General features: G+C 38.8%; 1 protein-coding gene across 18 annotated transcripts in view; it reads right to left on the bottom strand.

The window, feature by feature from the left end:
* Window positions 1-26,239, bottom strand: part of SSBP2 (single stranded DNA binding protein 2) — a 135,716-nt gene extending 109,477 nt beyond the window's left edge. For 10 of the 18 annotated variants that reach the window (XM_087927096.1, XM_087927092.1, XM_087927099.1 and 7 more), the window contains exon 1: window positions 25,568-25,632. Coding sequence is in view for 4 of the 18 variants with exons in the window: in XM_026718645.2 (XP_026574430.1) it covers window positions 25,568-25,626 (59 nt within the window). In the remaining 14 variants the exon portion in view is untranslated. Of the gene's footprint in view, window positions 1-8,502; window positions 8,612-25,370; window positions 25,633-26,124 lie in introns of those variants that run through there. The other 8 variants (XM_087927097.1, XM_087927093.1, XM_087927101.1 and 5 more) reach the window with 5 other exon arrangements.
* Window positions 26,240-26,838: the final 599 nt, after the last annotated feature.

Here is a 26,838-nt window from a genome sequence, read left to right as displayed (position 1 = left end):
CAGCAATCCATTTAAAATTCCAGGATGTTTTCCAGTTATGCCTTTTTCCTGCTAAATTTACTAACCTTGTATAATTCTTACCATTTTCTCCATGTTATCACTTAAAATATGACAATTACCGTTTCCTACAGAAAAAATATTATTTTCTGAAGTAATCAAGATCACTTAGAATTAAAGTTCTTATTAGACTATTTTGACTATTATGTTTTTACATAGTTAATTCTTTAAAATTACTTTGTATAACAGCCCTATTGAGTCAAAGCCTGTTTTACACTTCAGACTCAAAATACGGATGCTAGATCTCACACGAACCTGTTGGAAAAGTACACACACCCTCTAAAACAGAAAGGACATGTTTGTAGAACTATTTTTAAACTTACCAACCAATAGCAACACTAATTCTGTATCAATTCCTAGCATGGATTAGCATTTTATTATTTTGATCATGTGTTATCTGTCTAACTTTCGTTAAAGTATGCAATTATCCAAATAAACAAACTTAAACATACATATGTAGCATTTTTAGCAAGTAATCTAAGAATTATAACAACTATTAGAATGTATTTTAAAAAGAAAATCTATTGTACATAATGTTTTTCCTGCATTTCTTTTCATATTTTATCAGACTATTTAAAAGATTCAAAATAAAATCTCTAATGTTAGGTTTATAAAGTCATATTCTTTTTGTAAAATATTTTATTTTCATTATCAGAAATAGAGTTGAAAACAAAGTTGGGAAAAAGTTTTACTTTGAATCAACACAAACCATTATATTCTGAGACTTCTGACAAACTAAACTGAAAACTGAACCAGTTTGCTTTTTCCAGGTTTGGTAAAATCTGGATATGGCAAGACTACTTCACCTTGCACTTTTTCCCTGTTTCACAGCGTTTGTCCAGCCCTGATCCCTCAAGCATCTTTCCTTCCATTTGGCTACTGTTAGTGTCATCAATATTTCAGCTCTACCCTACGTGCTCTACCCTACGCCACCCCACAGTCAGCCACCACTGCTGATTTAACCTGGACTTTCCCACTGACTCCCTTGCTCCAATTTTCCAAATGCCTTCCCTCTTTTTTCTTAGTCTCCACCAATGTCCATTTCTACCTAAAAAATAATCCCATTTTGTTCTATGCAAAGACATCAAAAACAGCCAAAACCAACTGTTACATGCATGTAATGTCTAATACATGGGTTTTTTTCAGTTCATCCCAAATTGAAATGTACAGGAAAATAAATTTTTATAACAAAACTTCTAACATAATACTGTACTCTCTTGGAAGATCTGCTTAATCAAATTATAAACAGCAATTTAGGGGTCAAGTGCAGGAACTTATAATGACAGCCTCTGTAGTTATCAATTTCATTCAGGCATATCAACACTAACAAGCAAGGCACTACTAAAATCTCACAGTTAAATTTAAGAAAATCACCGCAATACTGCAACAGGAATTCTTAAACTTTTCAATACCAAGCCAATCTAAAGTTGTAAGTCAATGTGACCTACCATTTGCATTAGGTACAGATATGTTATAAATATACAGTATTAATTATCTGTATCTGTAATTAAATGGTTAAATTATTGTATTAAATGGAATGTGAGGATCGCCTTTTTCAGCCCTGTTGTAAATTAAAATGGCTGATAAAAGAATGGTGGTAAGTCAAGAACTACCTGGAAGTACATAAATAGGTGTAAAAAAATAATTTATGAATGTATATATTTCAAAAAAAAAGCAAGAACATGCAGAACCATCTATTCTATGCTATACAAGCAGCAAATCTAGTTATGGTCTTGCTCTTGCACTGCTAAAATCCAATAGCACTGGTCTACAAGGAGAACGCCTCGGAAATGAAAGTAGCTTAATTTTACCAGAATTGGGTCACTAATAAAGGAAAATTAAGTCCAGACTATTAATTGGTTCCAGTTTCCAAGATACAGCTTCAGGCCAAAATTGCATCAAAATAATTCAAAATTACGAGGGGGAAATGTGTGATTATGCTCCATAACATTTTTACAAAATGTGATATAGCAATGAGAATGGTGCCACACACCAATCATTATAAATTTAGCTTTTTATTCATACCAATAACATAACTTTCCATTCATTCATTTGGTTTTTCATGTAACTTCTTCATATTTTTTGCATGAGAAACTGACAAGCTCTAACATCAGATTAAACGACAAGGTTCCATCTTTATTATTCGATATCTAAACTGCACTTTTTGGCTTTTCTCTTGTAAACTTCAGTAGGATCATCCCTGGGGAAATTCCAGTAATCAGCAAGCATGATGGATTCCATTTCCCTTGGTGTCTTTTTCTTATGCCTGCAATATCCTAGTGGAATTTCTCCCCATGCTCATCACTCACTGCCCCACAGTTCAAAGGGAAATAGTTTAAATGCAAGTGACCTGTTTGCACCAAGTGCTTTAAGCAAACTTTCCATGTGTTTTTCATAGGCATCTGCCTTTCTGTTCTCAAAGTGAAGATTAATTTATACACTTCCATGTGGTACCATTTTCATTGTTCTACGGTACTTTGTTGAGAAGTTACAAGGCATCATGATCATTAAACACCTCCTCCCTTGGAGGCAAAGGGGCATTGGTATTACCTGATATGCTCCTTCTCAGTGTGCTGAGAGAGAATCCAAAGAATGGGTTGACTCAGTCATTCTGCCCAGAGACTGAGTCCTTTTAAACTTTGTAGCCACACCTCTCTTGACTGTGTCCCAGTTTTGATGAAGCTGTAGTAGTTGACTTGACACATTACTGATCTTGTTGTCCACTCCTGGACTCTGGGCCAGATGGTCACCAGGGTGGGGGTTGGATTCTCTCTCAGTACACTGAGAAGGAGCGTATCAGGTAAGAACAACACCCCTTCTCTAGTGTGCTGAGCAGAGAATCCAAAGAATGGGACATATTAAAGCTAGCTTGTCCTAAGGGTGGGCTGCAGTCTAGTACTGAGTCTCCAGGCCTGTGTGTACCTTTTGGAAAACCCATCTGCCAAAGGCCGCTTCAGTTTAAGTGAAAGTGTCCAGCTTGTAGTGTCTGATGAACAGTGACAGTGACGACCAAGTTGCTACCATACAGACCTCCTCTAGGGAGGCCTGTGTTGCCCATGCAGCCGTCATGGCGATGCTTCTGGTAGAGTGGACCATCACTCGCTGGGGCAATGGGAGAGCATGAAGCTCATATGCTTTGGCAATGCATGCCCATATCCACTGACCCATTGTCAATAACGTAGAAGGCTTGAAGGACATGAATAGAGACTGTTTTCCTGAAAGGAGCTGTTCTTTTGTCCCTCTTGACATCCAAGGTGTGCCTCTTCTTTCCAGGGCATGGGTCGGGCCTGGACAGAAGTCTGGCAAAATGATTTCCTGTGCCCTGTGGAAAAAGGAATTAACCTTGGGGAGAAAGGAGGGATCCAGTTGCAGAACCACTCTGTTTGAATGGAATACACACAATACTTCCTTGTTGTCCACTCCTGGACTCTGGGCCAGACGGCTCCTAAATTTGTCTGGCCAAGATAATAACCACAAGGAAAGCTACCTTGTAGATGAGAAAGCACAGGCTGGCCACCCGTAACAGCTCGAAGGACGCCAAGGAGAGTGCCTGCAGGACCTTGGATAAGTCCCAGGTGGGATACCTGTGTACCACCAGAAGCTTTATGTTGGTTGCTCCTTTAATGAAGTTGCGCACAATAGGGTGCAGCACCAGGGATTTCAGATCCCTGCATGACAACACCAACAACAGACCTGCCACCTGTCTGTGTATGGTGTTAGGGGGATATGCCCTTGTCCATCCCATCCTGAAGGAATTCCAGGATCTGGACTACAGATACCGAAATGGGGTCAATATTGCCCTTGGAGCACCAGCTGCAGAAGGCCTTCCAAGTCAAGTCAACGATTCTGTTACTTGATGGATTGTCCGTATCATCTTTGCAGAAATTTTACCCAGAAGAACTCTCCACTCAAATGCCATACAGTCAGTTGAAACCACTGTGGTTCTGGGTGGACTATGCATGGACTAGAGCCCCCTGGCTGAGGGATATCTTGCTCTATGGAATCCTCTAGGGACTGGATATGGACAAACTGATCAGATCTGCGAATCATGGCCATCTGGGCCAGTGGAGAGCCAGGAGTAATACCTCTGCCTTCTTTGCCAAAACTTTCCTGATTATCCCTGGGATCAAGGGAAGAGGGGAAAAGGCAGATAAGAGGCTTCGAGCCACGGAGTGTGGCATGCAATGATCCTCTCCACCCCTGGTACTGCATATCTGGAGTAAAACCTGAGCAACTGGCTGTTTAACAGGGTAGTGAATAGGTTCAGGACCGGGGTCCCGAACTGTTCTGACAGTTCCCTGAACAGTTCTGGATGCAGGTGCCATTCTGAGTGGTTGACTGTGGTCCTGCTTAGGCACTCTGCCTGTACATTTGTTGTCAGCGATATGTTTCTCCCTGATGAAGAGAAGATATTTCTCTGCCAGAGACCCAGTTGCTCTGACTCTCGGATGAGAGACCTGGAGTGGGTGCCTCCTTAACGATTGATGTGGGCCTTGGTGGCTACATTGTTCATCAGAGTAAGAACGTGATGACCAAAGATCTTGCCCTGGAACCATCTGAGGGCCAGATGGACTGCCTTAAATTCCAGCCAGTTGATGTTGTTCATCAGGTTGTCCTGCAACCACTATCCCTGTGCCATCTGTGATTGAAAGTAACCACCCCAGCCAAAGAGGCTGGTATCTATGATGATGGTCAAGTGGCTGGACTCTTCAAAGACACATCCCTTTGTCATGGCCCCGGGATATCCACCACTGGAAGGACTGGCCTACTTTGTGTGGAACCCGAATTTTGATAGGTGAGTTGCTCTTGCTGGACCTTTAGTAGGGTAGGAGAAACCATGGTAAGGTTCTGGCATGCAGGCATGCTCAGGGGACGACTGCAATGCAAGATATCATCTTGTCCAGGAGCTGTGAGAGGAGGACCAGTGGAACTGACTGGATCATTTGATTCCAATTCACCAATGCTTTTATGCTGTCCTGACGCTCCTGTGATAGGTAAACCTCACCTAATGTGGTATCTATATTGCCCCCAGGTGTGATAAATGGGTGGTAGGAGCCAGGTGGCTCTTCTCAAAATTGATGGGAGAATCCGTGATCCTGAAGGACCCGGATTGTGACTTGTAAATTCTCTGCCACCTGAAGGTGGGAGGACTGGATTAAGAAGTCACCCAGGTAACTCTGGACAGAGAGTGGGATCGCCCTGAGGTAGGCTGCCAGCACCACCAGTATTTTGGTGAAAATTCTGGGTGCTGAAGACAGGCTGAATAGTAGGGTCCTGTTTTGATAATGACGTCCTGTGTAGAAGAACCTGAGCAACCAGTGGTGGGACAATAGGATGGGTATGTAGAGGCATGCCTCTGTCAGGTCTATGGCTATTAAGAAGTCACCCTCCCAGATGCTCTCTAGGATGGATTGGAGGGACTGCATCTTGAATCTCCTGTAAATCAGTTTAATTTTTCATCTCCAGAATTGCTCTCCACTGCCTGCCCCGAGGCTTTTGGGACTACAAATAGGATGGAATAGAATCCCTACCATTGTTGGTCCACTGGAACCAGTCGGATAGCTTGAATGTCCAACAGGTATTGGATTGCGGCCTCCATGAGGCCTCTCTTTGTGTTGTCTTTTGATATGGGACAACGTATGAAGAATCTCGTGGGTGTGGAAAAAAATTCAAGAGTAAGGCCTAGTCTCACCATGTTTAGGATGTCTGTCATGGTTGCCTCCCATTGATTTGCGAATAGCCCTAAGTGGCCACCAATGGGAGGGTTGGACCTGGGGTCACTTGTAGTGACAGAAGGGATGATCTCCAGAACCATGAAATGGTCTCTTGCCCTGAAATTGTTGTCTGTACCTATCCAGAGATCTGGTTCTATCTGGTTGGCAGTCAGCTCTATGGGGGTACATCCGCTGGGAGTAGCCCAATCCGATGTCTGTTGGCCGAAGGGAAGGCCTGTGAAAGTAAGGTGAGGGGTGACTGTTGGGAATATAAGTCACCTAACAGGTATTTGGGTTAGAAATATATAAACCAGGATAGACATTTTAAAACTGTATCTTTAAGAAAATGCAAAACTATAATTAGGTGCGGTTTCTCAAACAGCCATAAGATGGAGCCAGAAACCTGGTTTGTCTTAGTCTGAGTCTCAGAAGAGAGTGTTTCTCTGTTTCCTTCTGTTGGAAAGTATTGCCGTTCCTCCATTTTTCCTAATTGACTGATATTTCTGGATTTAATGTAAGTCTGTTACTGAACTGAAAACTGACACTGGACTTTGATATTTGGATTATCCCTGGATTGAAAAACTGACTGATTTACCTGTGAATGACTTTGGATTGCTTAATGTAAAAACCTACATTTACTGTACAGTGTATCTGTTTGCTGTGTATGTGTATTATTCAAACACTACTCTCAAATACGTGTCCCTGTATTCGCTCATTCTCCTAACGGGGAATTACCTCAACATTGACTGTCAGCTCGCCTATATAGGGAAGGCAGGATCTTTCTCCTGTCCCTGGTTTCCACCATTATGAGCTCCATGGCCTCTCCAAACAGCTTGCCACCCTTGAAGGGGGCAGAGGCTAGCTTCTATTTGTATTTTATGTTGCTTGCCAGTGGCAAAGCACAGCAGACAGTGCGCCATTACTGACGATACAATGGCCCTGGAAGCAAATTTGGTTCCTTCTTGGGTGGTATCAGCAGAGAATTCCATCGCTGCTATCAGTTTGTTGATGTCCTGGTGGAGGCGTTGGTCATCAGGCAAAGCTCTCCTGCATTTGGCGAAGCTACAGTAAGGAGACTCTATTGAAAAAGGAAGCAGTCGTTGCTGCCTTGACAGCTCAGGCCGCTGTCTGATGAGTCCAGCAAAGAGTCAGTTCTGCCCTCCTATCCTGTTTTCAGAGTGTCTGCTGAATCCTGAGACAAGAGAGTAGAGGATGTTAAAGCTGCCACAGGACTGTCTACTGTAGGTAGTTGTAGCTCCTCAGTGAAGTCCGGAGCTACATTGTAAAAAAAAAGTCACTCCCAGTTTGTTGGGGTATATTCCTGGGTGAACCCATTACCTTCAAACCACATCATGGAACAATTGGGGTGAGGGGATCTCCTCACTCTCTGCTGTTGGCTCTGAAAAGAGTTCATTTGGGTTTGGTAACCCCAATGCTGGCTCTGGTGTACTTGGCCCAGTTCCCATGTGGGCTGTGGCTTTGGCTTTAAACAGAAGTGATTTAAAGAGGGCCGGGCAAAAACGTCCTGTAAATGCGGGGGGTCAGGAGTCACCTCCTCATCTTCCAAGAATATTAGTTCTCTCTGGTCTTCGTCTCCTAGAAGCCAATGAAGTGGGAGAGTGAGGTTCCCTAAGGTTCACCAAGTCTCCCTGAACCTGAGGTGTCAGGTGTTGATTATGCTCTAGGGATGAGTCGGATGCTACAGCGGCCATTTGGTTTCCTTGCTGCAATGGTGCAGCAATCCCATGGAATATGGAGATCAGAAGCTTTATCTGCTCAGAAATCTCCAGTCCCTGGCTCTCCCCTGGGTGAAGCCCCGCTGCTGTGGGAGTAAACATGACCTCTGGGGCAGATTGCCTGTTTTTAAAAATAGGCTCCCAATGACTCTCTGCTGATAGTCTATTTGACTGTGGAGCAAAGGGATCCTCACTGCTGCTTTTTATAAAAGGTAGCTGTGGAGATTGTTCTATGACACCATCTGGTGACCAGGTTTGGGAATTCAGTCTCCTGCTTCCTGACTGGATCAGCCTGCAGTGATGGGATCTTCCCTGGGCAAGTCTGTCTGCGTTCGTTGCCTTGGAGATCTCAGCTTGCCTCTCAGCCTTGGAGATCTCTCCAGAGCTCTTTGCTACCTCCAGGCATCTCTTTCCTCAGCCTTAAAGGCTTTTCTGGAATGTAGGACTTTTGTCCTTGTTTGGGCAGCCACTTGACCTTTCAGGTTAACCTGGGGCTCTGCGGGTCCCCCACTCATTCCCACTCACAAGAGTCACCTCATGGCTCTCTTGAGGCAGCAGTATCCTCCATCCTTTGTTTCTCCTGTTGTATTGGAGGTTCTGGTCTCCTATTGGGAAGGTGCCAGGGCATTTGTAGCTGAAAGGGCACCAAACATCAGCTCTATTTGAATAAACTGGAAAATGGCAGCTGTGCTGGGCAGATCAAAGATACCAGCCACGTTGCTCTAGCAGCTATGGCAGTTGGAACTTAGTTATTGCAGCAGCTGTGCCGATAAAACGGGAAGTCAGCTGAACCGTTTCAGCAACTGTGCCAGTCAGACCAGGGTAGCCAGCTGAGTTGTGCAGCTTGTTTGCCGAAAAACAGCTGATTGTTGTAGTGGCTGAAAAACAGCTGATTTGTTGGCAGCTGTGCTGTAAACTGTGCCGTTCACCGAAAAACAACTGATTTGCTGTAGCAGCTGAAAAACAATTGATTTGCTGGTAGCTGTGTCACTCACCTGAAAAAAACTGCAGTTTCCGGTCGTCCTATGTGAGAATCCAAAGAATTCAGCTCTGCCTTTTTGTTCTGAGAAGCTCTTGTTAAACGTGTCTCTCTTGGGCTAAGACTGAGTCAAAACTAGCACAGTCAAGAGAGGCGTGGGTACAAAGTTTTAAAAGGACTCAGTCTCTGGCAGAAAAACAGAGTTAACCCTTTCTTTGGATCCTCTGCTCAGCACACTGGAGAATATACTCACCTGTGTATAAAATTTTATTGTAAAATGTATTTAAAACTTTAGCCAACCAACACCTTTATAACCTGTTTTCTAATGATCAAAATATGTAAAATTAACACATTTTATCTCAGAGGTTGATAATTTTCCAAAATCTGTAAACTAATGTATAGTAGTTTATCATATGATCATCAGGTACAAGTTGTAATCTATATAAATCAATTTATCATCCATTTAAATCCCACTAGTTTATATGTCATCGCACCTCGTACAATGAAATTAAATGCCATCTTCAGTGTACATTACAATTATAAAAATAAAACACAAATACACATCCTTCGTATTCTATACAATTGAATTGAAAACCCAATATTGCATTAATATTGCAACATACAGAAGAATTCAATATAATTACTGACCTGGGATAGAAGCTGTTTTTATTATCCTGTACCATCTGCCAGATGGTAATAGTTCAAAAAAAGGGTGCCCAGGATAAGATGGATCTTTAAGAAAGTTTTGAACTTTCTTAAGGCAGTGGGAGCTATAAAGGTCTTCCAAAGAGGGAAGAGGGCAACCAATGATCCTCTGGGCAATGATATTAACCCTCTGGAGAGCTGTCCTATCTGCCACTGTGCAATTGGCAAACAATACACAGTAAGTAAGTTAATACTTTATGCATTCATCAAAGCAAATCACAAAAATGTTTTGACTTTTTTCTCACAAATAGTTATGTAAATATTTTAAAAATTCACTATTAAATATTGTTACATTTTCAAATTAATTTAAAAGTACACCCTCATCTAGGGAATTGCATTCCATTATTTAAGAACCTATTTTGTATAATTGCCCACAAAAAAGCTTCATTTATTGGAATTATGCTTACTTCATCATACTTTCTCAATTTGGGATTCATATACTATAACTCTAAGAATGCCCTACGTTGGTAGAAATTTATTGCCAAAATCTAAACAGGCACAGAGCCGAGATCCTTCAGCAGGACCTGTAATATATTTATTCCTGTGACCTGTTGCTAGAAATTTAATGAATCTTCAGTAAGCAGGACCAATTATTCCCTAAAGGGACAGAGATAGTGAATATTTTACAAGATAGTATATAAACCCTGGACAATTGTATATTAGAATTCTTTTCCTATTCTGATTAATTTATGTTACTACATTTAAATTAATTCATTTATATAGGTTTTTCAGGATTGAAAGATGGGAGAGACAGACACTATGTCGAAGAAATAAAATTAGAAAAGGAACATTAACTGATAGCTCAAGCAGGAACATATATTTATTCCAAAAGTAACCACTAGAATGCACATCCCATTATAAAATCTCAATTTGTACAAATAATTAACAGTATGGATTTTGAGTCTTCCATGTTATAGTTAATATTCTAAAGACACAGAAAACCAGCTTGATTATATATACTATATTAAACTAAGTATATCAAGAACTAGTTTTTTCAGCCATGAGGCAGAACTCCCTAACGGGATGCAATTAGCTATGGGAGAGAAGTTCACCTATGACCCTTTCTTCTTTGCATCTTAACTGAGTCCAAATGTAATATGCCAGAGTAACTCCTCCAATTAGCATAATGTAAGAGGGCTTTGTATTCTCTCAATGTATGACAGTTATGAAGCCATTTTCCTCAATTCCTCTCTTACTTCCCTTCCCTATTATCTCTTCTACAACTAATAAAAATTAACAGTCTTAGGCTGGATCAGAAATGCCATTATTTTTCAACTTTGTCAATAAAGTTTCACACCAATTATATAGAATCCAAGGCAACTGTTTCCAGGCCTCATGTAATAGGTTTTTTTAAAAACACGTTAGATATACAAACATTTGTGTTTTGCTTTGGAAGATACTGTGTAGTTTATACTATTCATGCATATAAGAATGCAAATTTAAGCTATTTTCATTCTTTTTAAGTTCAAAAACTGCAAATATTCCGATCCATAAGAAAAAAAACAATTAAATGTTTTTATTTTTATTTTATTTTATAAGGAATTATTGAAAAAAGACACACAGAAATCAAGTAAAACCAGAAAACAACGTAAGTATTTTTGATGACTGCTGAATAAGATATTCCACTGCTGGTTATAGAGAAACATTACTATTAGCATTTCACTACTTTTCCTGTTTATCTTCTGAAAGTTTGTTTTTTCCACATTAAATGATACCTAGGAATTTGGAATTTCTAAAGCCAGACTGAAGTGTTTTTGGCAGGTCCCATCATTTCTAACAAAAAGTTGCAACTTTGTTAGCTACCTCTGTGCATATATAGAAAATATATGTTTTCTTTAGAAAAAAATCTTCAGAGATTATAGGGAAAGAGACAAATGATTTTGTTGGGTCTGGATCTCTAAATAATATTAACTGGATTGCTAGCACTCATTAAGTTCTGTATCAAATTCTCCCTAGATTGCTAATAACATTCAATAAAAGAAGATTCACAGAATACATATTTTAAGGTTAGGATTAGAACAGGGAATTTATCAGGCTAGGATTAGAACAGGGAATCTAATGAGAAATTCTCTTCTTTTAGTATATCTGTGGTTTAGGATTTCACGTGTCTCCCAGATTATGTAAGAAAATTGGACAACATTAAGTTGCAACTTCTAGTCTAAGCAACTATGCCTGCCTTGCCACTTATCCTTCTAGTCACCACCAGTTAGTTCTTGGGCTTTTCCTCTAATCTTCACCACTGTCCACAATCACCCATCCATAACTTTCAATAGTCATTCTCTCTTTTTACAACCTACTCTGTACGTGCTAACTTTTACATTTTTCCCTTCAGACTTAGAAGCTTCCTGTTGCTCTAACCTTCAATACAGTCAGGTTCCCACATTAAACCATTGGTTATTCAGGCCTAATATTTCTGGAAGTTGATTTTGATACTGTGATATTTAGGGTTGATAACTTAAATTTCAGTTTGGGACAAGGTGATGGAGAAATAGCTTGTAGCTGACTATGTTAACTACAATAACTTAACAATCATTTTGTATAATAATTATTTTATTTAACACTGACTGCATATAACAGTAACATGGCATTAAAGTACCTTGTGTTATATCTACTTCACTACTTGAGAAGCAGTTTCCCCCCTTTGCATTAAAATATGGTTCAATGTCTAATTACATCTCCCTTTATCATTTCCTTGTATGTAAAATCTATGGTTTTAAATAAAAATGCAATTTTTTATTATAATCTTCAAAAACAACCCAAGACAATTCCACTGAAGCTGAGAAACGGTGATAGGATTTTTTTAAAAAAAATATCTTCCAAATATAGTCATATTTACAATTATCCTAGTACATTAATATAGAGTACCAATCAGGGATATATCTCATCTAAATGAAAAAAAAAATCATCTAAACAAAATGCATTCTATAGGAACAGCAAACAATGTGCGTGTTGTTTATAAATTATGTTTTAGTATACATACAAATTTCCTAGTAGAGGTGGAGAGAAACCCAAGTCAAAGGAATTATAAAAATATCAACTCACCTTGAAAATATTTAAAATGGAAAGCATATTGTATCACTTATAACAATACCCTAATTTTAAAAAGGTTTCAGAATTTTTTGCACCACTGTGCTATTTAATTTTATTACAGGTAGTCCTAGACTTATGATTGTTTGCTTATCGATTGAAGTTCCAACGGACAAACATAAGTACCACCTGGGGGATACTTATAACCCAGATTCAAAGTTCTGGTGATCAGGCCCCTGCCATGGTCCCATCACTGTACTTCAGGTGCTTCGCAACATATATGACCATTTAAAGTGGACCTGGGGCAAAGGATTGCATTTTATAATGGTTTGGCCAAAAACCAGCTCATAGCAAACCATGGGTTTGCTGAACAACTGTGACATTTCCTTAATGATTCAGGAGTTCATTTAACAATTCCCACAAAACTGGAGAAAGAAACTTCAATAACCAGCAGTACGCTGAATATACCATCCTAATAGCTGAAAATGTAAAACATTAGTCCTACAGCAAAGAACACAGTGAAAAAATGAGATTAAAATTAAATATAGGGAAGACCAAACTAATGACAATAGGTAGAACAACCAGCTACAGAATTGGTAATGAAGATATCAAAGTGATGGATAGCTTCTCCCTTTTAAGATCAGTCATCAATTGTAAAAGAACAAGTAGTCGAGAAATATGCCACAGAATAGCATTTAGTAGAGCAGCCATAAAGGAAAATCTTGGAAAAGATATTCGAATGTTATGATGTGTAACATAGTACGAAGGTCAAAATTGTGCACATAGTATTCTGTGTGATACTGTATGAAAATAAAAGTTGGACTCTGAAGAAGCAGAATGTAATTGTTAGCAATGGGTTTTAAATACTTTTTAAAACTGACACACAAACTGACAGTATGTGGAGTATATTTAAGATCAATTTGGGTTTTTTTGTTCCATTCCATATAACTCCACTTCAGTATTCCATATTCTTGTAAATGCAAATGCTTTTACTCAAAGGTTTTATAAAAAATGACTACTACGAAGATTATTTTACTAAAATTTAAAGAAGGCATTGATAATTATCTACATATTCCCCAATGAACCTGAGTTGTGGTTAGTTTATGACTAAAATTGAAACCCAGAAAATTTAATGGTGTTCTTGTCACCATGAAAGTAATCTTAAAGGGAAAATTACTGACATGCTGAATAAAGTACAATGATTGAGCACAGCAAGCAAAGAATATGTCAATGGAGATTCTCAGTCATCCAGGTCATGGTTGTGCCAAAGATGCTTTTTCCAAAGGCAACTGGACTTTCTTGTCAAACAAGCAACTCTCAATCCATTAAGACATAAGGGGGAAGAAATACAAGTTTTGAACCTGATATATAGGGCTAAAATCCTAGAAAAGGCAGTCACCAGTTTTCTTAGTATTAAAGATGTTTACCAGTCTGCAATAATGGAATGTGATTAGAGCAGTGTCCTGCTGCACTGCAAGCCTTCTATTCCAAGCGCTGGTCTGAGTGAAGCCTAACAATAAATGTAAACAAATTAATACAATACAGTATTCCAAGATTTTATACATAAATTTTTCATATGAAAAAACTCGATTTATTTTCTGGTTTTATAAGGATGTGGAAAATTTACATGAAATAGTTTGGAGAACTCCTGAAATTCTGTTCCCTGCTGGACCATGTCAAACTTTCTTTTTGTATTATGAAACGTTCCTAGAAACCACCAAACAATTTGCTTCCCAGAAAAGTTCCGCTTCCATTTCTATCCTTAATGGACCAAAAAAGAAATTCTGAGGAGAAAAAAAAAACTACCCTGTTATCAGAATGCATCCTACACTATAATAATGGATGGAAACTGAACAAAGGAGAGATTCAACCTGGAAATAAGGAGAAACTTTCTGTCAGTGAGAACAATCAACCAATGGAACAGATTCCCACAGGAAGTTGTGGAAGTGCCATCACTTGAGACCTTCGAGAAGAGATTGGACTGACTTCCGGTAGCATTTCCATCGAAGATGGACCAGAGACCGTGATCATGCACAGCTTTGATCTGTGCTTGCCCTGTTGGAGGGGTCCCTGAGGGACCAGAACCATCTGACCCACCTTGTATGGGTGGGGGAAAAAGGGGGAGACCAGCAGCTGAGTTGAGGAGAGCCACATATCCCCTCCCTGGCTTGGTATTTACTCCCCTAGAAGACAGGAAGAAGCGGCAGTTTAATGGCTGCACTGAAGACGGGAAGCTGCTGGGACTTAAGTTTGTGCTGGAGAATTGAAGTGGTGAGTGGCATGTAACTGGATAAAAGACTTTGAATATTTTTTTATAACCCCGAAAAGTAGACAGAAAGAACCCTCGTTTGGAAGAGTGATAGCAGTGAATGGGAAAGAGGAAAATATAAGGTAAAGAAAAAAACGGAAATAAAAGAATTATATGAAATTAGAGATTAAATTTGGAATAACATACAGAGTTGGACATTAATTAGGCATTGGATAAAATGCTGGACTTATTTGGAATGGATAAAATTTAACATTAATATTACGGAAAAGAGAATTAAAAATAAAAGAACTTTGAAAAGAAAGTGATATAGAGCACCACCTAATGGTTAACCATTTCCCGCTCTTAGTAAAATATAAAGGAATGCAATATTTTGGGACTGTTGGAGGTTGACTATGACAAGAAAACAGAAGAAAGAGAAAGTGAGATAAACAGAGACTTCTGGCAAGGTTTATAACAAAAAAAATTGACCTTTAATAAAACAAAGAATAACTCAATAGATTAAAGAAATGGAAGAAATAAGTAAAGAATTTAAGTCGGAGCTCCAAACTGTGAGACGTATGTTAAAAAAAAGAACGAGACTGTTGGATATAATGGTTAGTAAAGTAATGGCGTTGCAGCTCACAGAAGAACAAAGAAAGCCCAGAGAGGACGAGTTAAAGGAGGAAAACAACAGCCTAGATGAATATGAAGAACAAGGACCACTGGCAAAGGACATAAAAGGACTTAAAATAGAGATATTGACAACAGAGACAACAAATAAAAGAGATAAGGCTCCCAAGACTAAGAAGAAGAAGAAGAAGGAAATATATAAGAAGAAACCCCCAAAAAGTGAACTGAAAAGGGTGGGGGAAAACATGGCTGACAGGCAGAAGGAAATAAAAATAATACTAGAAGGAAAAAAGAAAAAAGACCAGGAAAAATTAGAAAAGGGAAAGTTGGCTAAAATATAACTGTATATGAATTATGCTGTTATGAACCTTTTCTTTGGAGGATTAAAAACAGGGGGATGGAAATGTATTAAAATATATAGATAAACTTTGGCTAAGTGGAAAGGAAGAAAAAACATGATTATTAATGATTATAACAAAAGAGATAAAATGAGACATATTAAGAAGTTATTTTAGCAATTTTTTGGGGGGGATACTTTAAAATATATATATTTTAAAATATACAGTTGATTATTTAATAGATACTAGAAGTGTATAATGAGAGTATTTTATTATGATTAAAGTAGGGGAATGAAAAATTACTGAATTAGAAAGATTGAGGGGATATACCATGGGGATCCTAAATATATTGGCTTTATTTTATTTTTACTCTTTTTAGATTGTTTATTATATATCGGCCTAGAGAAAATTAAGGATAATAATGAGGTGTAATGTAAAATAAAATAGGTGGTAAGCTGAAAATGGAAATAATAGGGGATAAAGAACTGAAAATTTATGTGTGGATGAAATGATATTGGTATTGAATTAATGAATTGAAATAGGAAATGGAAACTTACTTAAAGATGAGTGAAATGGATGATATGAGATGATATTCAATAAGATTGATGGAAATGAAAGCATGACTATGTACAAGTGTTATAATCCAGAATAACATTGCTCACATGAAGAAATGTGTAAAAATAAAAAAACAAAAAAACTTTTTGGAATCAAAAGAGAAGAGATTGAACTGCTATTTGTCAGAAATGGTGTACGGTCTGGTCTCTGCTTGGGTGGGGAGTTGGACCAGATGACCTATAAGGTCCCTTCGGATTATCTGTTGCTTCCCAACTGTTCAGCTGAGCAAGTTATATCTGTGTTAAGGAAAGGTTGCCAACTCCTGACATAGAATGATGCATGCTACTACCTTGTTTGTTAGTGAACATCTTCCCCAATTCCTTTTGTGTTAAAACTACAAAACCAGGACAAATGCTCAATAAGTAAGAATGAAACCAAGGCTTGAACTATTCTAGACACATGTCATGTTATACAATAACTATATTTAATTTAAAAATGAGTATGCACTTGGAAGTAGGGTTAAAACTTAAATTTCTGAATAATCTTCAAATAGAACTTCTAGAATTAAATGCTTGTTCAAATACACAAAGTGATGTAGTCTTTATAGTTCTATAATTGACAGAATTAGTTAGTGAAAACTCCAAGTAAATAGGTTCAGGATAGTGTCATAAGAAACTTCATGACTGTATGAGCTTCAGCCAACAGAATATGCATTCAGACATGAAGGAATGAGTTCTCTACTGCTGGAGATCTTCAAACAGTAGCTACATGATCACCTTCTGAGATGTTCTAGCATACCCTGTTTTGAGCAGGAGTGGATTAGATGTCCTTTCTCTTTCTGCAAGGGGGAGACATCTTCCAACTCTATTATTTTATGATGGAAAAAGTGTGTTCTTTTAACCTTTCTGTATCATATTTGTCATTAGAAAAGTACATATCAATTATATCTGTTGTCTTGTTTATTTATAAACTACTGGTATATTGTTTACAGAACAATAACCTTCAAATACTAGTGAGTTTTTCAGGAAAAAAATATGTCCAAAAAGGAGCCATTACACATACAACTATATGACTCAATTACCCATTTTAAGCGTCTTATGTTCAAAAGTTTGAGGTCCGTTACAGAACATTTCTGGAAAAAACATATTCTGATTATCTCCCCAAATACATTAATCTCATCATTATGGGAAAGGCTTGTCCTTTTTCACAACTGTTTTGGAACAGGACATGTTTTGCAAAATTTAAGATGTGCCCAGACTAAATTGGACCTTTCTTGGCATCTGGCCATGTTTGCAATACAATGAATCACCTCCTGTTCTAGAAGAACCACTTCTTAAAAAATGAACCACCTTCAGAACAGACAGATCAGAAAGTTATAGAAGAAAAAAGAGAACATTTCAGAGAATGAATGTTGGAGATTTTCATATGAACACCCCACATTCTCAACTATTAACTTCCCCAAATTTGTTATTTAAATGTATTTGTATCTAATAGATATAACAATGTTCTATTGAATTAACTGTAAAATATATTTTCAGAAATATGAGGACAAAATTGTCTTAACTGGCTTTCACTACAAATGCTTATTTCTCATCTCACTAAGAATACTGAACTTTGATTTGGTATTTAAAAGAAACCTGCATTTCTGTTACAATTGAAATAATGTAAGGATGTGAGCATACTTTCCTATTTCACTCTGAATCTTGTTCTTTCTTAAACAACGATAAAGTTTCGTTGTGTTCTCAAAAGAAAGCATTTAGAATGCATCAAATCCTTAACACTATAATCATTAAGAGAGCAAAAAAACTCACCAAAGCTAAAGACAAATAATGGTTCTTCATCCTTATCAATAGCAAGCAATGTTGCTTTCAAGTTCTAGAGACTTCCTGACATGTCAGTGTACTTTTCTTGGCAGCAGTTCAGAAGCTGTTTGCTGTTCCTGTTTCTGGAATTTTTTACTACTAATTGTGGCTTTCAGCCTGCATTTGTTAATGGTCTCTTATCCAAGTACGTTTCTCCCCACATCTTATGCGTAACAATTTTTCTTTCTTATTTTAAGCATCTAGAAAAGCATTTTCCTCTGTATTGGAAGAAAAGCATTTCCAAGTCGATGTAATTTCGGAAATGAAAGTTAAATCCCATAATGGTGTATTTCCACAAGACACTGTCTTCATTTGATAGCACTTCACTTAGCAATTTAAAGAAAATAGTATTTGCACTTTTCTCTGACTTAATTTTATATTTTAAATATATATTTACTTTTTCTTTGCATTTTCAGAGTTAAGATATTTTGTTTAGAATTGTCAAAATTAAAGCTGCTAGAACCATAATTAAACTAAATAAAGTTTCCAAAATCCCAAAGTGTTAAAAATGGCACTTGAATGTTAAGCCATTCTCTGTGGCATTTTTATGCATGTCTAACTGATCACAAGACTTTTATGTCCATCTTCAGAAAGCCCATGTAATGTAGTGGTTAAGGTAGGAGCACTTGGACCATTTTCAGCCAAAGGAGACCACTGGGTATTTCTAGATCGCTCAGTGTTTCTCTGCTCCCAAGGTTACTGTTATGGTAAAAACTAGGAAAAAACACTACATTGTGTGCACAATTATTAGGCAAGTGAGAATTTTGATATCATTTTCATGCAATTTTCCATCTCTAAGCTGTATACACTCGAATGCTTATTGGATATAAGCATATCAGGTGATATGTATTTGTGTAATGAAAGAGGGTGTGGCCTAAGGAGATCAACACCCTATATCATAACTATTAGGTAGCTTCTTTTCCTCAGGCAAAATAAGCCAAAAAAGAGATTTCACTGAAAAATCAACAATTGTAAAACATCTTTCAGAAGGATGCAGCACTCTTGAAATTGCTAAGATATTGGGGTGTGATCACAGAACCATCAAACGTTTTGTTGGAAATAGTCAACAGGGTCGCAAGAAACGTGTTGGAAAAAAAGACATACATTAACTGCCAAAGATTTGAGAAGAATTAAACATGAAGCTACCAGGAACCAATTATCCTCCAGTGCTGTCATATTCTAGAACTGCAACCAGGAGTGCCAGAAGTACAAGGAGTTCAATGCTCAGAGACATGGCCAAAGTACGCAAGGCTGAAACCTAACCACCACTGAACAAGACACATACATTGAAACAGTAAGACTGAGCCAAGAAATATCTGAAGGCAGATTTTTCAAAGGTTTTATGGACTGATGAGATGAGAGTGACTCAATGGGCCTATGGCTGGATCAGTAATGGGCACAGAGCTCCACTTTGATTCAGACGGCAGCAAAGTGGAGGTGGGGTACTAGGGTGGACTGGTATTATTAAAAATGAGCTAGTTGGACCTTTTAGGGTTGAAGGTGGACTCAAAATCAACTTCCCAACTACCGCCAGTTTTTAGAAGATACTTTCTTCAAGCAGTGGTACAAGGAAAAAGTCTGCATCTTTCAAGAAGACCTTGATTTGTATGCAGGACAATGCTCCCATCGCATGCATCAAAATAGCCAGTAAAGGCCTTCAAGATAACATATAATAACAGATAGAGTTGGAAGAAACCTTGTAGGTCACCTAGTCCAACCCCCACCCAAGTGGGAGACCCTACACAATTTCTGACAAATAGCAGTCCAATCTCTTCTTGAAAGTCTCAAGTGATAACGCTCACACAACTTCTGAGGGCAAACTATTCCATTGGTTGATTATTCTGTCAGAAAATTTATCCTTATTTCCAGGTTAAATCTCTCCTTCAGTTTCCATCCATTATTCCTTGTGTGACCTACAGGCTCTTTAGAAAATAGCTTGACCCCCTCTTCCCTGTGGCAGCCCCTCAAATATTAGAAGACTGCTATCATGTCTCCCCTGGTCCTTCTCTTCACTAGACTAGCCATGCCCAGTTCCTGTAACCATTCTTCATACGTTTTAATCTCCAGTTCCATAATCATCTTGGTGGCTCTTTTCTGCACTTTTTCTAGAGTCTCAACATCTTTTTTATAATGTGGTGAACAAAACTGGGTGCTTGGTGTGGTCTTACTAAGGCTTTATAGAGTGGTATTAGTACTTCACTTGATCTCAATTGTATCCCTCAGTTAATGCAACTTAGGATTACATTAGCTTTTTTGGCTGCTGCTGCACACTGCTGGCTCATAAGACTCCAAGATCCCTTACAGTTACTGCTATTGAGCCTATTTCACCCAATCTATATGTGTACTTTGGGTTTTTCTTGCCTAAGTGTAGGACTTTACTTTTCTCTACATTGAATTTCATTTTGTTAGATACGGCCCAGTGTTCTAGTCTGTCAAGATCCATCTGGATTGTGAGCCTATCTTCTTGGGTGTTACCTATTCCTGCCAGCTTAGTATCATCTGCAAATTTGCTAAGTTCCCCCTTTTATTCCCTCATCTAAGTTGCTAATGAAGATATTGAAGAGTACTGGGCCTAAGAAAGAACCTTGTGGCACCCCACTGCTTACTTCCCTCCATGTAGACTTAGACTCATTAAGGACTACTCATTGAGTATGGTTTGTCAGCTAGTTGCGAGTCCATCTAGTGGGGGTGCTACCTATTCCACTTATTTCTAGCTTACCAAGAAGTAGATTGTGGTCTACTTTGTCAAATGCCTTGCTGAAATCTAAATTTAGTCACTATGTTGAAGAATGAAATAAGATTGGTTTGGCATGATCAGTTTTTAACAAACCTATGCTGACTGCTAGTTATTACTTTACTTGTTTCTAGATGTTGGCAGATTTTTTTAAAATTATCTTTTACAGTATATTCCCGGGTATTGATGTTAGGCTGATTGGTCTATAGTTTCCTGGGTCTGTTTTTTTCCCTTTTTTGAAGATGGGAACCACATCAACTCTTTTCCAGTCCTCTGGTAGTTCCCCGGTGCAGATGAAAGAATAATGACTTTCCCCCCTTCCTCACCTGACCTAAACCCTATTGAGAAACTGTGGGCCCTTCTTAAATGGGACATTTACGGCAAAGGAAAATGGTATATCTCTCTGAACAGTGTCTGGGAGGCTGCGGTTGCTGCTGCACAAAAAGTTGATCACCAACAGATAAAAAACTGACAGACTCCATGAATGGAAGGCTTATGACTGTTATTGAAAAGAAGGATGTCTATATTGGTCACTGATTTTTTTAAAATATCAGAAATGTTTATTTGTAAATTTTGAATTGTTAGTTTATTATTCTCACTTAATAGATGCAAATAAACAAGTGAGATAGGCAAAATTTCATGTTTCATTTACTTGCATAATAATTCTGCACACTAATTGTGCGCACATAGATATTCTCCTAAGCCAAAACCTCACTTTTACTTTCTTATATATTCAGGTTTGAGGTTTATTAACATTTTGGATTGACCGAGAGCACTGTAGTTATTCAGTAATAAAATTAATCCTCCAAAATACAACTTGCCTAAAATACAACTTGCCTAAAATTGTGCACAGTGTATGTATGTCATGTTGAGCTCCTAAATGAAAGATGGGAAATATATCTAATGTCCTTTTTCTGCCACTGTCCCTTAGAAAAGACCACAATTATCTCATAAACCTTGACATAACTGTTTCTATAAAACAGGGAATTATAGTTACGACAATCTGAACAAGAAAGTATTTTACATTAAATACAAACCAGAATTTGCTTGATTTAGTCCTAGTAATGAAAATGTCTGGCTGTGAATAAAGACCAATGATTAATTGAAGATGTATTTACTTAATCTGAGCATGGTAAACTAGAAAGACAAAAACAGCTGCATGAGCATAGAGCATGCAGACACAACGCTTCTGCATTTCTTAAACTGTGTTCCCTGTGGCCGGATTTTCATTTATTTGATTAGCAGTCAGAGGCTTTTCCACAGGCCTCCTACACAAAATCTAATCTAAGTATTTATTAAAATGAAATAGATCTTTTAAAACATTTTTGTAAAAATTTGGCAGCAATCAGGATTTCTGTGAAAGACACATATTACAGCAAACCCTCAATTTAATAGACCCCTATTTAGTCAACCTTGAATATAGCAGATCAAATTTCTGCTGACTGCTTTCTGAAATAATAGACAAATTATTGCAATTATTGTAATGAAGTCTAGAAATTTATGAAATGTTTATCTTAATTTTACAACTTCTACAGGTGATCCCAGGAGGAGAGGAGTTACTTTAACTGTCTGGATCTTTTTTGGTTAAATTTAACTCTTTTGAGGTTAAATGACCTCTTGCCTTGGTGTTCTCCAACACACTATATTCCTCCATTGAATCAATTATATTGCCAGAACAATGCAAGTATGAATTTTAGCAAGAAATCAGAAAACACATATGGAATGCTACAAGTGCTACTATAATTTGTAGATAAGAGCTTCTTATTCTGTACTTTACGAAAATTTGCAACAGTGGCCAAATATATACAACACATTTTTCAGGGTAAAAATCAAATTAATGTGGATTTGAATACTTCCTGGAATAAGAATCACAGATACACAAACACAAGACATGTCTGAGAGAATAATTAGACATATAAATTGACTGCAACTTTGATTCAGCCTTTAAACATACAATCTCAACCATAAGCAGATAAGTCTTCATCATCAACAGGTTTACAACATGAGCATTTAGTTTTAGGTAACAATTTCACACTGCAGAACTGTTCTTGTCTATATAATTGTTACAGTATATATTAGTTTACCAAAGCTGGACTAGCCAAAATGTAGTCTCACTGGTAAAAGGAAATATCTGTTACTTTTTAACATAAATTCTTTAGCATCTAAACAGCCAAGCTAGAATTCAAAAAATAATTATGTATGCACAAGATATATTAAAACTGAGATTTATTTATGTGTGGACATGCTTAAAATTATATAATCACCCTTTTTAATAATGGATTTGCTTAAATAAATACAACCTCTGTAGATGTTAATTCTTAAACAGACTATTTGCCACCATTATACACAGCCTATGCCTAGTTACATTTAAAAAAAATCCAGAAACAGGTAGCCACAGTATTTTTTTCTAGCAATTTTTTTTAAAAAAATGTTAACCAGAATGTACCATTTTTCAAATCCTTCATTATATCTGAAGAAGCTCAAGTTATGTATTTATAAAAAGATTAGCATTATATTATTTACCTTCCTCTGAATTCCACAAATTCTGAAGAAAGAACTTCAGCCCTAATAGGGTTGCGGGGGAAGGGACTTTATGCTACAGACATATCTAAGAAATATGACAATAAAACAACAGCTTTATATAAATGATGTAACAACCATGTACTTTATTGTTTATATTATTCAATTTGACAGACTCAAGCATCCCCTCCAATTCTAAGTTGCTTACATCAGAGTTTCTGATTTTTCATTTTAAAATATTGTATAAGTTCAGGAGAAAAAGCCCTACAAGACCACTATAGCAAACTCTAAATAATGGGGTAATGAATGTATTTAGATCAAACAGCACCATCTAGCAGTTCCCCACCAAAGGGTATTCCTTATTTGATAGTGGCTCAGCTTACCTTATATACTGACCAAGTTCTACAATATTTAAGACATGTAGACTTTCTAAAGAATTCCAATACAATAAAAATTCTATACAAAGATTCACCCCAAATGGTAATTTATATTTGTTTTCAATCAGGCTTTAATTAGATTTAATGCAAATGTATGGATTGTCAAAGAACACACAACAATCAGGAGTATGGCTAGTTTTATCCCAAGAGATACAAGTTTCTGTTACACATACAGCATAGCTTTATGTGATTCACTATTTTAAACATCCACTAATTTCTGTTTCAAATTTAGTTTTCAGTCCCTATCTTTATACGCTTTCTGTGCCAATATAAAATATTGGAAAAATCACTTGGCTTACTTCTTTGTCTTTGTAATCAGGAAGTAACTATCCTTTTCAGAATGTAATAGAGGAGAAAATCTTTAGTTGAAGATTCAATGAAAGTGCCTCAAGAGAAATGTCTCAATCTTGCTTTGCACATTCATTTTCATGTTGTATAAAAGTTCCAAAGTTATGTACAATGACATTTTAAAAGGTCCCATATATCAAACCATTTCCGAAGAGATATCCGTAATTCCAACACTTCATCCTGTATCTAATACACTACTTTACTGAAGACTGTTCAGAAGAAAAAAATATGCAATAAATAATTTCTGATTCAGCTGGGCACATCCTAACCAAAAAAGAAAAAAAAATCCTTCATAAACAACTCTGTGTGTTCTACTATTTTCAGTGAGGAAAATGAAAGTTGTAATTACAACTGACAACACTGAAAACTGAAACTTTAACAGAACTTTAATTCACAAGCAAACTTAATATACAAAAACGGTCTTTTACATTTGCTTACTAGTAATGTGTTATCACTACTTTCTAATATAATCATTTGGCTGAATTCTTTATTATGGTAACAGTCAAAAATTATAGCAAATTATTGTTAGCGAATGTTATCTAAATATTTTTTCATGTTTTCCATACCACTTCATGCTTAGTTTAAAAGTTTTGATGGGTTTTGTTTTGTTTTTTGGTAACTGAGGAAATAATTATTACACTGAAATTAAATACTTTTCTGTAAATGGAGACTGTATCTTTACCAATAGTCTAAAGGGCTTCCAATTCACAACTGCTTTCAACACGTCTACCACCCCAGGATTATCTACAAATCCTCCCCAAACCCAGAGCCAACAAAATCTTCTCTTTCGCTTTACAGTTCGATTTCACATTTCCCCCTCAACAATCGCGATTTCACCAACAGCCCTTCTTCCTGCGTACCAGGAGGCCCTTGAAAGATAGAAACTACAAACTACTTCGCTTTATTTTTGAAATGCACGCAGCACCTACCCCTATAAGACCCAAAGCAAGAGCTTACAGATCTGTGCAAAAAAGGTAAGGGGTGAAAGAGACCCTGGATCTTGGGTGGGGGTGGGGAGAGCGGGAGAAGAAGAGAGTTGAGCGTGGCGGAGTTGAGGGTTTTGTTTCTTTCCCTCCAGCGGAAGCTTCAGACGAGCACACGGCACGGACTCTTTTGTTACCAAAGTTACTCCAACACCATTTTTTCCCCTTCCCCCAAAGCGACACCACAAAACCAAGGAGGTGAAGGCAGGGAGAAACAAAACCAAAACACTGGGAGAGGACCCTGAGCCTCCGCACTAATCCGACTCTGCCCTCCCGCGGAGCCAGGCACCACACCGTCTGTCGGAACCACTTTCTCCCCTCAGACCCAGCCAGCTAGTCTTTCCTCGCCATCTGCAGCACAAGAAAAGCGCAGTAGACACGTCCCGTCTTGTCCTGCTCCCAGCCCACGCGGGAAAGAGCGCCCGAGACCCGCTCCCCCGCTTCCCGAACGAGGTCCGGCGCACTCCTCTCCCCTGGCTCGGAAGCGTCGCGCATACCCTCCACTCTACACCCCGACTTGTAGCTTTCCCCCCTCCGCCTCTCCGATCTCCTCTTCTTTCCCGCGTCGGGGTGAAGCTCCCCGGTCTCAAGCGAGGCCCCCTCTCTCATAAGCGGTAAAGTTACTTTGTGCGGGGCGTACGCGCGCCCACCTCCCCGCCCAGTCAGGCTGTGCGGTCCAGCGGGCTGTACTCACTTCTCTCTGGCCTGGCTGTCGGACGGGACGCTGCTGTTGCTCTTGCCTTTGCCGTACATGCCTGCAGAGAGCTCCGACTGTCACGCACCTGTCAACCCATCACAGCCTCCCCAGGAACAGCCCAGTCACCATGGAGACGCTGCCACACACACACGCCATTGGCCCGCTGCGAGCTCGGACACACCTCCGCCCTGTGATTGACACGCAGAGACCAGGACAGGCTGCTCTCTCTCCTCCTCTCCGCTGGCTGCCTCCCCCCCACCAGCCTCCGGCTCCTCCTCCCCCTCCCGCTCTCCCTTCCCCGGCGCAAGGGGGAATTAGAAACGGTTCTAGAAGGATTTTAAACAACTGGCTGTTCCGTGCTCTAGTCTCTCCGCCCTCCGCCGCTGCCAGAGACGAAGACTACTGAGGAGAGACGGAAACTGCGGACTGGACTCCATCGCCCGCACCACCCAGGACGGCAGAGGATTTTTCGTCCGCTTCGCGCGCTTTCGTCACCCGTTTCGCCCTGCAACCCCGCAACCCGCTTAGCCAGCAAGATGCTCCTTTCGACAGACCTCGCTCCCTCCGTCTTTTCCGAGCGGGATGGTTACCAGCCGCTGCTGATTCCCCCCAACAAGTCAGAGCCCGATTATTCACAGCCCTTGCAGTTTCTCCCGCCACGCCGGGGACACGCCCGCCCGCCCGCTGCGAGACCAGCGTTCCCAGGGCCTGACGAGTCCCCCACCCGTCCGTCAGTCAGTTAGGCGGCACCGACCTCCTGCCCCGTCCCGGTGGTGCCTTCTTGACCCAGTCCCTACACCGAGAGCTGTTTTTCAAGCCAACTTCCACACAGACAATACATTTGCAAGACTCTCTGTGCCCCTCAGTCTCCAGCCCTGAGCAACCGACGGCATAACATTCTCAGGCCGGCGGAAATTGCAGAGTTGGTTCCCAGATGAATCTACTGTACAGAGATGTTTTAAAAAACAAACAAACCCAGATTATAACAGTTAAGTCTCTGAAGATGCTACTAAGAAGGGTTTGGCATTTTGCAGACTCTGGGTCCCCCTGAAATCTAGAGATCCAAAACCATGGAAGGAATTTAAGGATGAAGCCTTATAAGATAGGCAGTTGTCCCATGTCTTTCATATATATACTTTGGTGGAGGCCCAATTGACATCACTGTCCATGTATCATTCTTCCATGTTTTCCTGCTGATTCTTTCCCCTTTCTTACTGCAGAAATCAACTAAGAAGGAAAAAAGAGACTACCAGCACAGTGATTGGAAG

Source organism: Pseudonaja textilis, chromosome 2, assembly GCF_049901715.1.
Source record: "Pseudonaja textilis isolate UNSWEBS1 chromosome 2, rPseTex1.2, whole genome shotgun sequence".
Lineage (NCBI taxonomy): Eukaryota > Metazoa > Chordata > Lepidosauria > Squamata > Elapidae > Pseudonaja > Pseudonaja textilis.
The sequence above is the reverse complement of the archived record's forward strand: the minus strand, read 5'-3'. Positions and strand labels throughout refer to the sequence as shown.